Here is a 17,719-nt window from a genome sequence, read left to right as displayed (position 1 = left end):
TTAAACATAAGAACATATTATGGCTAAGGCTACAGTTATACACGTCATAATAATAATATTAAACACCCTGTCTGCTGACAGTCATCAACTCTTCTCTCTAGTTATCCTTGACCAGATGTACCCTGTAGAAACTCATAAGCAGGCCTAAGCATTTAACAGTCTAACTAGACATCCTATCTCTACTAAACATTTCTAATACATAAAGTATCTATCCAATTTCTATCTGACTAAAAATACCTAACAGCACCGAGCAGGATTTTCTCTGGGCCAATTCCAATCTCTGATTTTGATGTCACAGCCACATCCTCCAAGCAGCTCTTGATGGCCCAAGCCAATAGTCACACACCAGTAACTGCAGGGAGATAGTGTTACCTGCCATCACTAAGCTGCACTGCCTCCAGAAGACAGCTACAGGATACAGAGTCTTGCCACAGAAGCAGAACTGCGCTATAGCGTGTAACACAAGAATTTTTCATGCAATGGAAGGAATGTTTCAAAACGTTGTCATGTGTTTAATGTACCCGCAGAGCTGACAAGCCCTGTACTACTGTGGAATCGGGAGGCTCAGTTATGTGCAGCCACAAGAATGCAGGGTAATCCTCATACAGACACTTCCCTTAAACTAAACACTGCCATCGCACAACTTCATCACCTTTGGTGGATAAAGCCAATGATTGAGAAACAGGCCACAGGCCACAAGTAAAACAGAAGAAGACTAATGTAACTGGCCACAAAAAGATGGAATATGGTTATAGACTGGTGACAAAATGCTATTCTAGTTAAATCTGACTGCAGTGAGGGGGGATTTTTTCAAGACCATACTTGTAATATACACTGGGGGGGACACATCCCCCACAATATTCAAATATACTTAAAATGTGGCCCCCAATATATTAACATCAAAAATAAGTGAAAAAAAACAAACATGCTCTGCTATGACAGGCAACATGCACCACCCTCCGAGTTAATCATTAGCAAATGTAATCATAACCATAACTAACATTAACAAATAGCTATTAATTATTATTACTACCGGATCTAGTAGTATGGGGTACCGCAATTCTGTGGTGGTGTGTCCAAGTGGTGTTATCGTACCCAAGCAGAAGCTGTTGCTCGACCACAGAGGACTAGGGAGGATTTAGTATTTCAAAATCTTTGGCACAACTGCTGCATGTGGCTAGGTACAATTCATATCATACACTCAGTGTTTGATATTAGACACAGAGACAGTGTTTAACACTGTCTTGTCTCTGTATTTGAATGTAATATGAGTGTTACATGGGCTATATCACTGTCAGTTCTGATAGTTTTTATAAAGTGTTATGAAGCTGATACATTTACGGATGGTTATTGTCTGGCAGTGTTATGCTCAGTTCCTGTCAGAATGTTAGCTTGCTGATAACACAGCACACCACTCAACCTCGACAGGGAGGGCGGGGAGACGGAGAGAACAAGAGAGGAGAGAGCTAGCACACATTCTGTGCATTAGTCATACATTATGAGCAGATTCCACTCACTAGCTATCAATAATAACACTTCACTTCAGCCAGGATGTGCCTGAAAAGATAACATTAACACTAACATGTCATTTTGTGCAGCACCTATAATTGTGTAATTATAAAATATTTAGCTAGTATATAGTGTCAGTAATTGGATGGAGTGGAAACAAACATTTTTGGTGAAAACAGGCCTATTTTCAAGTACTGATCAATCAACCATCACTAAAAGCTATCACGGCTAAGTTACCTGGAAAGTTAATTAGCCACATATTCATCCAGCAAATAAACAAAGGTGCTCACGGGCACAACCAACGGTGATGTCTTTATTATGTTATACTGCTCAGAAAGCCCATGTGATATCTGAGTAAAGTGTCCGGCATTTAGGTTGCACTGCATGAGTAATTTATATAGATAGCAGTAGCTTTCATTTATTATTCATTTATTCATATACTGTATAGCTGTACATAAGATAAATACAATTATCAGTGCTTCTTTGAATGATGTACAAGCTGTTTTATTACTGTCAGCTTTCATCACAGTGAGTATTATCATCAGCAAGAGGAAGGGTGGCAGTGTGAGGACTAGTCAGATGATAGAAGCATGCGGTACTACAAGCGATGAGTCACTGAGAGCAGTGAGAAAATGAGGACTAGTCAGATAATCGAAGCATAGAGTAGTACAAGCAATGAGTCAATGTTTCTTTATGTAACAGTAATTGCCATTCAGATCAGAAGGTTAGAGGATGTTGACAGGGCAGGGAGAGCAAGTGACATGGAGGTGAGTGATAAACGGAGCAAATACTGATGGTTAGGACTAATGACACCGCAACAGTTTATCACCCCCCACCCCCCTCCCACCCCTCCCATGGACTTCAGCCTCAAATGAACAATAAAACCTGCACCAGTACAACACAATGACCTAAGTGCTGCTGATCATGACCCACTGACTATGACCCTGGCAGCTTTCTGTCAAACCAGACCAGAAACCAGATGATAGAACATCTGTGATTTTATGCAAATAAAGTCAACTCCAATTCATCTTGTACACCTTTGTACTTGAAGACATGAGGTTTTATATGCATGTAGTGACTAATCTATAATGAATACTGTTTGTAAGCAACATAGTCACTACGTGATGACCGTATAGCCTACAAGCTGTGGAACTCAATGGTGCATATGGACTTTATTATTGCCAGGGATGCTTTATTTATCTGTTTAGCTGTAGTATTACTGAAACAACTCATTGATTGTGTAGGCCTACCTAAAATGCACTAGAATAATTCACTTTAATAAAGGAAGAAATTTGAGCCTTAAGAGAAATATAACATTCTAACATGTTACTTACATTAAGTCCACCTGCCAGTTTAAACCGTATGCATTTAGAAATGACAGGGGCATTTAAGACAGAAAAATAAGCCTTTTAACGTGCTTGTCCCCAAACGTACTACTGAAAGAAGAAATCGGTCTTTTAAAGGGTTCAATTACTTAAATTAATGTGTTGATTTTTGCTAACTGTCGTATTGTTGGTCGTCAGCTCGTCTTGTGCTGTTTTTATTTCCCATTCAGTTACAGTAGCTGGCTGCCTCACCGACACCGGCTGCCGGCCCCAGAGCACACCAAACAACGTTCGAGTATCAGTGGAAACAAGCAGAGCTGCGACTCGCTGACTGGACCCGAAAAGCTACAACACGGATTAATGTAATTAACCTAACTAACATTGGCACACAACGAGAGGGGGTCATTCCGCCACAGCAACAACACCTCTCATTCCCAAAACCTTACTACTGCTGCGGCTGCTACTACTACTACTAGTGTTGTTGTTATCCCAGCGGTCACACACCGAGTTCAAGTTGTTCCTGCCAAACACAAGTTAAACCACTTCACAAGAAACTATGACTTACCTCGTCCCCTGAGCTGGAAAGTGTCGTTTCTCGAGAAGTTGTTTGTTCAGCGTTTGAACCACAGTTTAGCTGGAAGTTTGACTAAACAAGCTTAAATGGTGTTTAAGGAAGTGGTGAAGCCGTCTGCTGTTAGTTCACGCTCTCTATGTTGCTGCGGCTCAGTGCAGCGCGCGCGGTGCAAAGGGACAGGAGGACTCTACGTGTGACGTCAGCCAGGTGAATTCTCCAGCTGAATTCCTGGAGCTCCAGACTGGCCCCTCCCACTTCATACTGGCAACATTAAATATTTAGGTATCAGCATTTCCCCCAGGCTGTCAGAACCTTTTAACCTGAGCTACACCCCTCTGCTAAAACCACTCTCACTCACTGGCCGAATTGCTACAATCAAAATGAAAACTTTATCACAAATTATTATTATTATTGTTGTTATTATTATATTAATAATTGCCTTCTTACCATACACAATTAAGAAAATGAACTGCAAAAGTATCACAGTCTGCAACTCTGGTGCAAAGCCACTAAATCATCAGTAACACCATGTAGGTACACTCCAATTTGGCACAACCCTGATTTTATTTTTCTTTAATACATAGTGAATTTCAGTCTGCATAGAATTGGATACACCCACACTACACACTTTCACAAACACAACTTAATTTAATAATCTCTTAGTCTCTTTTGTTAATGTCTGTTGTCTCATCTTCTATGCTATGTCCTTTGTCCTATAAATGTGTCATTTCATGTTGCATAAAAAAAACTATTTCCACTGAACCTGACACAATGGACAACACATCAGTACTGAAAGGCAAAACAAGGAAGTGAGCAAGACGTTTTGCAGTTACACATTAATGTTCTGCTCCAAGAAGTCAATACAGCGTGGGTCTTAATGCATTAATTTAACTTGTTCTTTGTTTTAAAAACTTTGTTCAGGATTTTTATTTGATCTTCTATAACCATGTTTTAGCTTTGAGTTTTTTGAAAAGCACTATATAAATGAAATGTAATATTATTATTTTGCATAACTGGTCTAGACCACCCACCCACAGGTTTAGAGAGCTGCTTACAGTTTATGGGCTGATCCAAACAGCCTTTGATTTCCATACTGGTCCTGCCCACCACTACTGCCAGCTCCTCTCACACAAAGCAGAGAAATGCACATGGTGCTGACTCATCAGCCCCCACTCACCAAAACAGTATGACTACAGCAGAGAATGGACCAGTAAATTTAGTCAGTATCAACTAAAGAAGGGATATTTATAGCTCTCAAGAAGGGGCTAACAATGACACATGGGCTGGTTGCCATTGCTCAGTGCTGACAGAAATCACCGAACAAGACAATAGAGTTACTCATCACCACTACAAATATTTGGAGCATAGGGCAACAACTTAGAGACAAAACATTTTACCTCAGAATGTCTCCATTGTACCAAGACACAAATTTGCAGCCAAGCTGTTTCTACTTAGTTATTTCACCTGTGACAAAGAATAGTTTTATATCCACAATTCACTATGTCCACAAATTCCTAATATTCTTTGTGTTAGCCAGATTTCAGTATAGTCACTGAAATCTTCTTTAACATTGGGTGGGGGTTAAACTCCTATGATGTCACTTTTTCCATTCACTATCTTCACTGATGACCCCAAGCTGCATCAGTAGTTGTAACTAAAGTTTCATCCAATAAAACTATTTCAGACTTTGGATTAGTCACCCCTGCCCACCCCTCCCTTTAAATAAAACCTGACATTCAGCGCACTCAAGTAAACCCTTCCTGGTGTTTTGTCCCGCCCAGCATTCTGGTTCAACAGGAATCATGCTGGGGAAGCAAGATTCTCTTCTCGACACCACCGTGAGCTAGCAAAAAAAAATGTTTTCTCATCATCCAACACCCTGTGAAGGAAGAAATGCATGCCAGAGGCGTATAGTTTCTTGGTGTCATAAAGGTTGTGACGGCAATTAATTAATTAATTTCTTGCTAACACCTGGGGCTGAAGGAGTGTAGAAATGACCTCTTGTGCTTTTCAAGTTTAAATGGAAGACAGTATTGTCTGCTGGAAGAGTTTCAGCGTGAGATTTTGCCAGTTTGTACACTTCAAAAGAAATAAAGACTGACTGCTGTACAGACTGGAAATATGTATTTTCACTGTAAGAACCTCAAAAGCATGACATGACACAGCATATACTACATGAAACCACTCTAGCCTTATTAGACTTGTGTCCGGGCAGGGGACACAGACACTCCCTATTTGGATGGCTGTTTCTGCCATCCCAGCAGTGCCAGGGCAAACATTTGTGTAACGACAGGAACGGACAGACAGAGGGAGGGAGTGAGGGATGAAGAAACAATCCCTTAGAACGGAGAAAAGGGTTCTTTCATCAAGAGACGTGCCACAGACTAAATCTGGCTTTTTCTACCTGTCCTCATTTCTGTCTCCTTCTCTCGCCTCAGCTTTTCTCAGTTCTTTTGCCTTACACAGTCACTTCTTCTTTGCTTTATGTCTTTATGTTGTAAGACTGAGAACTGAGTACTAGAGGAGTTCAATTGTTGCTTCATTTAAATGACCTTGAGGTAAACCACCCCAGTGGTTTTAGACAGAAATGAGTCTGCTTTAGCCCATATGTGGCATAATGAACATAAAACATTGTATTAGAGGGGTGGGTTATTTCTAAAAGCAGCATAGCTTTCCTGTTACTTTCCTGTTTTAGCCCATGCTGAAGTGACTTTTCCCACAAGCTGTCATAAAAACACCAACAGCATATCTACTGTTTTTGTTAAAACATTGCGCCAGCTACAAAAGCAGATAAGACACATAGCTTGATTATCAAAAAGCCATTGGTACACTGTTGTGTGCGTTCAGTGTCCTCAGCTGTTTATTTTACACACTACTGTTGTTCATACGTATCCTTAACATATTGCACATTGATACCCTTGTGAATAAGAACATTACACAAGAACAATTCCATTAGAGCTATTACATAAAGCACTTCCGCTTCAACAAAGCCTATCATTTGATCAGGTGTGTCTAATAGTATTGCACTGGAAAGTTTTTGAGATTGCAACATGGGACATTTTTTAACCTGCCTACATTAGATTTTTTGTCAATGTAGTTAGCCAGGGATGAATGTCCCTGTGACGTTTCAACTTACAGTAGGTATCATTGTCTGAGGTCTAAACACAATTAAAGCATTGGTCAGGTTTTCCACCTTAGAATCTCACATCAGAATCTCTTTGCCCACCAATTATCACTTTTCTCTGCACACATTTTCTGTCTCCTTTTTGGCCCCCTCGATGTGGATTTGAAACATTTTAAGCATGTACAAGGAGAGGTTGTCCTTGTCTATTATTAGAGGCCCTTTACATTTTGCAGAGACTACAGAAATTGAAGGCTATTGATTCAGACATGCAGGCAGTTACCTAATAACTCTGCATCTCTGATTCTCCTGCTAAGGGAAACATTGTGTCACTGTCATTGTATGTGTGTGAGCAACTGTGTGACCGAGTTCATGCTCCTATCAAGACAAGAAGTCAGATGCTTGAAGGAATTGAAAAGTTTTTCCTGCTTTCAATGCCTTTCTCACTTCTCTCTCTGTCTTTTGCCACTTTATGTAAGTATTGGGTCACTGACACTCCTGGGATCATGTATGTAGAGCAACCCCAATCCTCCTAGTTTTTATTCTGCCTACTCTGTGACTGGTGAACAGTCACTTCATCTTTACTCATTTAATTGGAAATGATCTTTTGGTCTTGATGTCTGTATCCAAAAACATTCTCCTCAGCAAACACTCTCGATTCCCTTCTATACAGGCAGGCATTTAAAATTATGAATCAGCAAATCAAACGCCAGCTTTGAGTTTTCCGCAGACCTGTGTTGGCCAATACTTTAAAGCCACATCCCCTTTCTTTCCTTGAGTAAGCTTTCACATTGCTCTGGGTAACTTGTCATTAAATTTTCAGATGCTGAAAAAAAATAGGCAAAAATGTTTTGTACTGTTTTTTTGCCTTCAAATATTTCTGCTAGCCACAGTTTTTTTGGTCATGGTCAACTGCTGTCTGGCCAGGTTTTCTGGCTCTGTAGAGCTCTTTGGTGTAACAAATTAACTTACTACCCTGTAGTCTGGTTGGGGCGAGGGAAGTGAAAAGTCTGGTGAAAAGATTATGGAGTATTTTACTCATCAAATTACAACATCAAATCAGCAGGCAACACTAATGATGTGTACTCCTTCTGGGCTATACATAGCGTTTCCCTTGGGTCAGTCAGTTTAGTGAAACTTGACGGCATGCTGATATAGCATGACTCTTCTACAGCACTCTACAACCGATGTAAATTGGGACTTCCTGATTGCATTGTCTGGGTAACAGTATGAATTCCTCTTCTCTTTCATGACTTTTCAGTTGAATCATCTCATCACATTATCAAGAGAAAAGAGGAAGAAGTTTATTAATTTTTTGTAATTCAGTTAACACTGCTTGAGTTTGCTTTTGTTATACTGAGGCATGCCACTCCTTTCATAAACACAGGTGAATTAAAAAATTTTCAAAGAAGATACTGATTAGTATTTGGGTCAGATCAGTCAGGACTGGTATTACATGTTGAAATGCTGTGCTTACTTTCACTAAAGGTATTCACAGGCAAAACTAAGCAGTAGAATAAAGGGGCACCCCTGGTTTGCTACTAATAACAATGCTCTCTTTCCTTCTCTCTCTTGTTTTCTGTATGCACCAGTAAATGTTTTCAATACATGATATTTCAAATTTCTATTAATGTTTCCTTCCAGAACATTTGCTACATGTTGTGCACCAATACATTTGCTGTGCTAGTGTAAAATCAACTTTTGCATTTCTTTGTTGCATCTTATTAATCATCTCTGAACCCTGTAAACTCAAACATCACCCACACCACAAATAAACAGATGTATGCAAGAGGAACCCTCTTTCAGTCATCAACTGTCTGCTGCCGTTCAGATGACTTCCTGTATGGCATGATGTTCTGCTGGCCCCTTCTGGATGGAGGATGCATTTAACTAAACTGTACCAGTAGGCCTGTCACAAACAATGGAGACACAGCTCCATTGCACTACAGTATGTACTCATTTCATTGACAGGCCAGTATTAATCATGTGTGCAGTATATGAATGCCTCTTACAAACTAATACAAAGCATAGGAACAGCCTTGCAATAAGAACTACTCTTGTGAGGCTCATAATTATAGTTACTGAGATCAAGTCCGACAGCAGTTGACTAAAATGTATTGTTGAGCTGGATGCCATCATATATATATATAAGATTTTATCTATATAGATATACAGTATATATATGTGGAATGTTATTTTTATGTCAGTTGTTGTGCACTACAAACTGTCTGCTTTGATGATATGGTTTGGTAAAATGTGTCTACTTTTGATAGGTGTTTATATTATTATGTTTGCTCTTTCTTTGCTGTATAACTTACAATAAAGCCACTGATTCATGCACAACACCGTGAAAGCAAACTGAATAACTTTTTAAAGGAGTTTATTTTTATATGTATCTATATACATTCAAATTTACATTGCACTATCTGCAAGAGGTACAATCCATAATAACACTACAGGTGTGGCCCATAACAGTACTTGCTGAATGAACATGTGCTTTAGTAGAAAGAATGAAGTCTGACTGGGATCACAAGTAGTGTACAGCTGCACTCTGAATGGAGCACGTAATGCCTTTAGTCAGATTATTTAAAAGACACTATGGGTGTCTGATTATGTTAGAATAGTAGAGAAGGATGAAACTCAAGTGTCTTCCCTACCGCTGAAGACATGAGCAGCTCAGATGACTCTGAAATGTCATTGGCAGGTTGACAGTGGCCTTTTTTTAAAGTCCAAATGGTTAAAGTGTAATTAAACCCAGCAGTGTATATGCAGCATTTAAAAGGCATTAATAAAACTGGCACAATACTATATTCTTATGTTACTGGATTGTACTAGAAGATTAAAGTATATAAGAATAGATTAAAAGCAAATGTCATCAAGGTCTCTTCTAGAGAAACGACAGTAGTACAGTACTGTGATAAAATAAAAACAGACAAGGAGTACAGTTTCATTTCAGGCACATTCATCATCAGTTGCAAGTTTCACTGCATTTAATGGGAAGAAATCAAATGGCACTTAAGAACTTTACCAAATACTGAAAACTTTCTGATTCAAATACAAAGTCATTTCTGTTAGTGTCAGTGTCAGTGTCATGCTCAGGGTCATTCTGTAGATTTGTAGATTCAATACAAGAGTAAGACTGTGTTAGGTGCCACAGGAAACATAATGTACACAAACTGCGATGACTAAGATGACCTCTTCCTCAAAACATTGTAACACCTTTTCTATACAAATAGACCATATAATTCACTTCAATATCTGCAGTGTATACTTCACAATATATATATTCAGAATACCAAATAGCTCTCTAAATGGTGGCAGATATTTTCCCTTTTATGATCTGTGAATACGACTATGGAGCAAAGTCTGTTAGATCTTTTTGGAAAGTGATGGTGCAACTGTTTTGCATTTAACAACAAAGGATGTGATGTTCTCCTGCAGACCAAAAGCTTTGGTTTAATAATCCAGTGGTGACTCTTGTAAGACACAGCATAATACAGGTGGAACAGAAACAGATTTCTGTGGGATGGCCCCTATAAAAAGATAAAATGAGAGAATCAAATCTTCTTTCTCAAGCTCCTAGATGAAGCTGTTGATGCAGCCAAGCTGCTGGATCAGTGTGCTGGGAACCAAAGAGTTTTCATATGTTCATACTGCAACAAAAGGTTTCCATTTCTCATGTCCACAGAGTAGCATCCTTCTGACTCTCCGCACTTTTATCTCTGAACACAGGGTGGCAGCTTTGTCTAAGATCCCTGCGGTGATTATATTGTCATGTAATATTCCAAAACAGGCCAGACATGACAACTTCTCACTGGGCTGAGATGCAGCAGGTAGCCATGTTGTACTCCATAGAGGAGTTCTAGCAGTCACGGACAGCAAGGCTTGTTCATTTAGCTGAGCAGATGCTATAAAACAGTAGCCTCTTCCATTGCATCGACCCATCTGAAACACAAGGAAAAGAAACATGAGACCTTGATACACAATGTTACATGGAACACTGTGTTTCACTTGGGCTCTACAAAAATAGAGATAAGACTTTGAATGTTGTAGGCGTTTACCTGGCAGGTAAACAACATTTGCTTGTTTGCTGCTGTACATATGTTTATGAACATGCACTCAGTGCTATTTTGAATTGTTTTTACAAGAAAAATCCAGAGGAAAGAAGTTGACAGGAAGTAACAAGCTCAACCAAATAAATTATCAGCAGCAAATATGATAATTGGTGCCTTTTGAACAGCGTCAGTTGGAAGCGACAAACAAATGCCCTTTAATAAACTTGATCTGCCAGCTGGATTACTTACAAGCCACATATTCATCAAAATAATGCAGACACAGACTTTGATGCTTTCAGACTAACACTTATTACCAAAACCTCAGCATTAAAGAACACATATACAGATAAAATAGACAAGAAAAACAAAGAAAATACAAAAGCTGATATGAGATGTTGAGCATGGAAAGGAAAACACAAGCAGTATTTTAGGTCCAATCAATCCAAGGCACTCTCACTACCACTTAAGACAGCCATCTTTCTCAAGATATACAGGTCATATGGGAGAGTGAGAAAAGTGCTCTACAGAGGCACAACACTGTACAAAGGACAGTCAGTCCTCCCTGTCTGCTGTCACTCATACACACACCACACCAACGTGCCAACCAGCAACTGCTCACAGCTCCCTGATGATCTAGTGCTGCAGCCCAGGTCTGATTCCTGGTCAGGGAATGTGTGTGTGCTTCCAGCTTCCAGTACAGGAATGAAAATTGTCAACTACGTTAATACACTGCCAGTGCTGACCTGCGTGCAGTATGTTGATCATCAGCCCTGAAAGTGTAGTAGAGGGTCTTCTTGTGGTAGAGATGGAACACATTGCTGCTTTCCTCTCCCTCTGGCCTCTCAGTCAGCTTGACAGTGAAGCCCTGCAGAGGTAGACTCTCTGAAGCCACTGTATCCTGAGGAAACCAAAGTGAAGACATGTTTAAAACACACATTTTACCAGCGACGCTCAGGCGTGTACATGTCAAAAGAAATACAGAGAGCACAGAGAATCCCTTCACTAGTGTTTTGCCCAGGAGGAAAGATGGGTCAGAAGTGAAAAAGAAGAAGTACAGACAAAGTTTGTGAGGAATTGCCTCTGTGACCGAGTGATAATGAGAGTGTGTGGATGTTTTGGGGCTGGTGTGGGAGACTCTGTGCCCCCTCACCTCACGGGCTGTGAAGGTGTAGAGCACCTTGTCTTTTAGGAGGAACCACAGCCGCTTCCACTTCCTCTTGCTCTTCTTCCGGCGCTGCAGGCTGCCGCTCATGGTGGAGTCTTCCACGCCAAGTGATACCTGATGGAATTCATGATATATTCAAGATAAAACACACACACACAGACAGAAGCACATGTGGGCAGTTACAGGGAGGGGACAGTCTAACAAGAACCCCAGGACATAAGAGTCACAAATCTGGTATTAATTACAGGACTTGGACTGCGTTACATTCCTATTATCTGTCATAGGAAGAGGGGAGTAACAGTAGTGAACATGACTGTCAGTTGTTGTGCACTACAAACTGTCTACTTTGATGATATGGGTTGGTAAAATGTGTCTACTTTTGAGCTGTTGACATTAAATACCCAGTATTCCAGTACACAAGTGTTTGGTTTAGGTGACACCAGCTTGACCAGCAGCTCCCTGCTGATCTAGTGGTTGGAATTTGGTGCTCTCACTGCTGCAGTCTGGTTTAAATTCCTGGTCAGAGAACAATTCTTTGATCATGGAGTAATTCAAGCCAGTGAGATGTGGTGTCATATTAAAAAGGCAAACACCAGGATGGACTAAAATTAAGCTGTGTTGTGAGACAAAAGGCACATTTGAGATGACCCAGATCTGCCCACATTTGATGACCAGTGCTTGGCACACAGTACATGCTGCCTAGTTTTCTGTCTGACTTGATCCCGATGTCCTCTGATGTAATGCTCAGGTGGGCAGTGAAATTCTCATGGGCTCAAGGCGGTGGCGGTGGCGATCCAAGTGCCACAGTTGTTCGCCACCTACTGCAAAAGCTCAGGGTATGATAGAACCCACTTGGCTCTCACCTGATAGTTCGTGAATAATTGCAGTGATTGTGATTTTACTAGCTGGTATTTGCACTATGAAGGTTTATTTTGTGAACAGAACAAATGTGTGGTTGGTGGTGACTTTTATCAGAGAAGCTGAATACAGTCCACTTAGAGCACAAGACATATAGGCCTATAGTTCTCATATACTGCAGACAGTCTGTTCTGCTATACAATATGAACATTACTGATTTAATTCCTGAAGTATTAAGTCACACAAAGGATGTGAAGATTCTTAAAATGACATCTGTACAGAGGTGAAGCAGTGGCAGGCTGAATATCTGACTGATCAACAATGGCTGTGAATTTATTTATGCAGTTTCATATCAAGCCTGGTCAGATCAAATACAGCAGCAAACTGATATGATGACTGTTTGATATGAGAAATGTAGCCCATATGCATTTTCATGCACAATATTTGAGTAATTGTGGAGCTCAACAGCAGTTATCACTCTTCTTGTCATATACAAGAACGTCATTAAATCAGCAACTGTTTGTAGAAGCTAGAACGTTTGGTTTCATGACATTTTATTAAATTGGGATCAGATTGAACAGAATGTGAGTGTTTCTGTGACTTCCCATACAGACTGAAGGCTGGTGGAAAGCTCCTAAACTGTCTGTCCTCACTGCGGATTTTTGTCACCACCCCCTGCTGCCGCCTGCTCTAGTCTGCTTACCAGGCAAAACGCAGGTAATCTGGAACAAGCCTAAAGTGTTTCCTTCTAACAAAAGACTCTAATCAAATGCCACCACCGTTCCCTAGATGTCTCTCTGATCATAGCTGCCAATAAGAAGTAAAGAAATAGTGATATCGTTACATGGGTGATGCATGTTACAACTGAAACAGGCACACAAGGGAAGTGTAGTCCACCTGACTGAGAGCGGAGGTGCTCTTTCTGCTTTTCCACAAACTCGGGGGCTGTAGACTCTGGAAGACAGCAGAAAGGGGACGACTGGCACGGTGAGTCCTAGGGCTGGAGCTACTGCATGCCCCTGACACGCTGCCACCTACAAACACACAATTAATACTATGCCAAAGAGGAAGGAACACACCAAGAACACTTTAGTTCTAGCACCAGTGACTCACTTCTGTATACAGAAATTTAAGATTCACCTCTCTTCCTGAGCTCAGCATAGCAGTGGTCACACACTTTGGCCATCCTATCTTTGAGGTACTTCAGTGGGTATCTGTTCCTGGAACAAGCACGGCACACCACCTGGTTAGAGAGATAAAATATGAAGAAAATATATGAACCACAGATGGACAGTTTCACTGGGCTTCATTTATCATTCACATAGAGAGTGTACATACTGTACATAGATACACAGTATTAACAAAAACAATAAAATCTTTAACAAAAGGATCAAAGTTGCTACATTAAACTAAGGTTAGATAAGTTCAGTAATGTCCTAAGGAAAAGTGATTTGTGCGGTGCTGTGTATCTGACCTTGCCACAGGCGTTGCAGTGGTGTCGTCTGAGCGTGAGGCTGAAGTCAGAGGTACAGTTCATACACATCATCACATGAGAAATTGGCACCAGCACTGGAGCAGCTTCACCCAGGGCCATCCACAACTTCTCACGGGCCTGTTTAAACAAGATTGAGATGGTGGTGAAATGTTTGAATCAGAAAGATACTGGGCACAAAGCTGCTTTTTACAGCTATTATCTTTACTTTCAGTATTGTTTTCGCTGTAATCCAAGTGTTTATTGTTAAGTTTTATTCAAAAAAGTAATGATCATCACCTACAAATGTAGACTTCTTTCAGTTGATGCAGTGAATCATACAACTAGAAGATACATTCTCTTCTTCAACAAAGAGCCTTTGTTGGTGTTATAAATTTCTTTTTATTACCTCACTGCAGGGTCCGCCAAACGTACAGAGTCCTGCAGCATGGTCGGCTATGGCTCGACTTAGTGTGTGGAACCAGTCCTCCCTCTCTCCAACCGAGCTGAAGAGATAAACAGACAGCCACAACTGATGTCTTTGAAAGGCTTTAGACTTAACAACAGGAGGCAAGGAGTCTTATGCCAGTCAGTAAACAAACCCATACTGTTCCTTTTTCGGTGTTCTGGCTGTGAGCTGCTCACCTGGCAGAGAGTGTAATGGTGATGTCAGACACCTCAACCCTAAGACAGTTCAGTACATTGTCCAGGACAGGTTTGCTCACCTGTATATGTAAACATATGACAGTTTAGTCAACAAACATTGTGAACAGAGAAGTACAGAAAGACATAAGCCGAGATGATCAGAGAAGTGAAAGGTCAACCTTCATCCCGGACAGAGAAAGCGTGTTTTTAAGCCTGTATTTCCCATCCTGCTGAGGGTAGGTGTACAGCATTATATCGTTCATCTAGAAAAGAACACATCAGGGGTATATTATATTAGCTTTCACTTATTTGTTTATGATGCTTCAACAAAATGAGTAGATAAATCAGAATGTGCAGTAATCATATAGTTAAGGTTACAAAAATAAGTACTACTTAAATTCCCAGCTATTCAGAATGTAACACTCCCACCACCACAAGGTGGTGGTGTTACCTTAAGAGAAATGTCTGACATTGCAGCATGCATCTCTGTTTATTCTTTCCTATTTTAAATCGAATTCTGGGCTCAACTACTTAGACTATGTTTCCTTTCACAGCGCTCACACGTCTGTGCATCCTGTCAACACAAAATCCCCAAGTATGTGCACAATAAAATCAAACATTACTGTAAAGAAAGTGTTTATTTGCTTGTCACACTCAAAGTATTGTGATGCTGAGAGTCCATTGTATTATGAGAAGCATTTAATTTCTTTGCAGACAAAAGGAATGACATCACTGGTCACACCTAATATGTGCTTTAAACATCCGCTGGGGCTATAAAGGCAGCATCCAGGAATTCTCCCACCCTGCTCCGGACTTCAGGCCTCCCCACACCCTCCCTGCCTTCTCAGGCTACACTGAGAACCAGGACTGGGTGGAACCCAACCACCTTCACCACAACAACAACACAAACAGCTGCAGTTACGTACTCACTGGCTGGCTGGCTGGAGACAAAACAGTGCATGATAGCCAAGCGTGAGCCCTGCCTGCGACCTCTGGGCTGAAGCCACCACAGTTCATCTGCTCCACCCTGCGCTGCTCATTTACTCCGAGATTCCTTCCACAGAAACCTGACTGAGCACCGAGTTAACAGACTTCACAAACAACTTTCCCAAATGAGACACAACATGTACCTACCTGACCCCATGGCACCTTAGACATGAACTCTTTCAACAGTGGCATTTTATCTCATCCTCTAATCCTTCACCTCCTTCACCCTCTCTCTCGCCATCCTTATTCTAATCCCTTCTCACTGTGATTTGACCCCCTTCTCTTTCTTCTTTCAAACTGGCCTTGTGACATGTTTGCAGGTTCTTTCTGAGGTGAGTAATAGCTTTCATCTTCATTGTTCTTTAGATTCTCTCTTCTTAAAAGCCCATAAATAACACCTGATGCTAGGAAGCCATCCACTTCAAGGGAGCCAGTGGCAATATAACCATTATAGCCCACCAATCCACACCAAGTATTATTCAGTCACTGCCCTGTTAATAGGACTGGGAGAAGGATGAAAATAGATAAACAGAATAATGAAAAACACAAATGACTCCACAGAGTATCTTCATGTTATAGTCTATTTGGATCATTTAGTACTGTATAGGCCAAAATCCTGCGGATAACTCACAACATGAAACAGCACTGAACTCACATGGAACAATGGAGTGGGCTTCTCTATTTCTCATTATGCATTTGTTTAACACCACCACCCCTCCTCCCTGCATTCTACAGGGTGTCTGGCCTTCACTTTGCTGTCAGTCCCCTCCCAGTACACAGGAAGCCAGCATCCAGTGACCCACACCAAACATCCTGTAAGGAAGCTGGGCCCTGGAAAACAAGTCCTCAGAGGGGAGGAGAGAAGAGGAGAGGAGCAGAGTGGAGAGGGTGGCCCCTGCTGGATGGGTGTGGTGCTTATTGGAGGGTTTACAGCCCTGGCCTTGTGCCCCTGTCAGAGACTGACCTCCACCCAACATTCCCCCATATTTTCACAAATCACACTAGCTTTGTTTTCAGAATTCCTTCAGAAACATGCCAGGTGTTTTCTACTGTTGCACTGGCTCATCAAATTGCTGATGTAACAAAGAATATGCTGGCTTAGCTATTCATCCATACTCATACTCAATACTAGTGGTGATCCCAGTGTTTCAAAAGACACCGAATATTGCTCCAGAATCTCCTATAGGTGTTGAACTGAGTGGAGATCTGGTGACTATGAAGGCCATGGCATATGATTCACATTATTTTCATTCACATCAAACCATTCATTGACCCCTCATGCCCTATGGATGGGGACACTGTCAAACTGACAGAGACCAGTCATTTATTCATGGTTTTCCTTTAACTTGTCACCCATCTGTAGTATATACTGTTTTAGACACTGACACACAAGCCATTTGAATGAAAGGTGTAGACAGAAAAAACCCTTTGTGCACATGAAGACTTGAGCTTGAATATATCACCCAGGATAAATATCATCACATAGTGACAAGCTGCCACAGGGTCAGGAGTATAATTTTTCCAAATTAAACATTTTAGGGAATGAACAAATTTGTTTCTATCTTAACATAAGATGAGAAGAGCAATACCACTCTCACGTCTATATGGTAAACATAAAGCTATAGCTAGCAGGCAGCTATATTAGCTTAGCACGAACTCTGGAAGCAAGGCAACACCTAGCCTGTCTCTGTCTGAAGGTAAGAAAACCTGTCTACCAGTATTTTAAAGCTTGCTAACTACCACATTATATCTTCTTTGCTGATTGAGTCTAAATCCTGGCAAAAGATCTAATAGGCATATTTCCCAAAATGCTGAACTATTAAACAACAGAAAGGAGCAAAAGGGGTAAACTGTATTTTAAAGGCTTAAATATTAGCTTTCAATTTCATGTTGAGTGCAATGGACAGAAGAAATATTACCAGGAATAGGTGTCGTGGCTGCCTGCTTTTCCTTGAGACCTTCATGAGTGTGCCCTCTTTGACAAACATCTGCCAAAAGAAACAACACAG

At 40.9% G+C, this 17,719-nt stretch overlaps 2 protein-coding genes across 4 annotated transcripts in view; both read right to left on the bottom strand.

The window, feature by feature from the left end:
* The window catches only part of LOC109956285 (protein kinase C delta type-like), a 24,214-nt gene extending 20,596 nt beyond the window's left edge, over window positions 1-3,618 (bottom strand). The window contains exon 1 of the mRNA XM_020593272.1: window positions 3,400-3,618. The gene's annotated coding sequence lies outside the window, so the exon portion shown is untranslated. The remainder of the gene's footprint in view (window positions 1-3,399) is intronic.
* Window positions 3,619-8,939: 5,321 nt separating this feature from the next.
* The window catches only part of fgd5a (FYVE, RhoGEF and PH domain containing 5a), a 42,040-nt gene continuing 33,260 nt past the window's right edge, over window positions 8,940-17,719 (bottom strand). For 2 of the 3 annotated variants that reach the window (XM_020592913.1, XM_020592911.1), the window contains 10 exons: window positions 17,630-17,698; window positions 14,903-14,986; window positions 14,724-14,803; window positions 14,488-14,584; window positions 14,082-14,219; window positions 13,748-13,850; window positions 13,505-13,641; window positions 11,735-11,863; window positions 11,328-11,482; window positions 8,940-10,474 (listed from right to left, as the gene is read on the bottom strand). In XM_020592913.1, coding sequence (XP_020448569.1) covers window positions 10,438-10,474; window positions 11,328-11,482; window positions 11,735-11,863; window positions 13,505-13,641; window positions 13,748-13,850; window positions 14,082-14,219; window positions 14,488-14,584; window positions 14,724-14,803; window positions 14,903-14,986; window positions 17,630-17,698 — 1,029 coding nt within the window. In that variant the 3' untranslated portion in view covers window positions 8,940-10,437. The remainder of the gene's footprint in view (window positions 10,475-11,327; window positions 11,483-11,734; window positions 11,864-13,504; window positions 13,642-13,747; window positions 13,851-14,081; window positions 14,220-14,487; window positions 14,585-14,723; window positions 14,804-14,902; window positions 14,987-17,629; window positions 17,699-17,719) is intronic. The other variant, XM_020592912.1, reaches the window with a different exon arrangement.

This window comes from Monopterus albus, unplaced genomic scaffold (genome assembly GCF_001952655.1).
Source record: "Monopterus albus unplaced genomic scaffold, M_albus_1.0 scaffold18.1, whole genome shotgun sequence".
In the NCBI taxonomy this organism is placed as follows: Eukaryota; Metazoa; Chordata; class Actinopteri; order Synbranchiformes; family Synbranchidae; genus Monopterus; species Monopterus albus.
The sequence above is the reverse complement of the archived record's forward strand: the minus strand, read 5'-3'. Positions and strand labels throughout refer to the sequence as shown.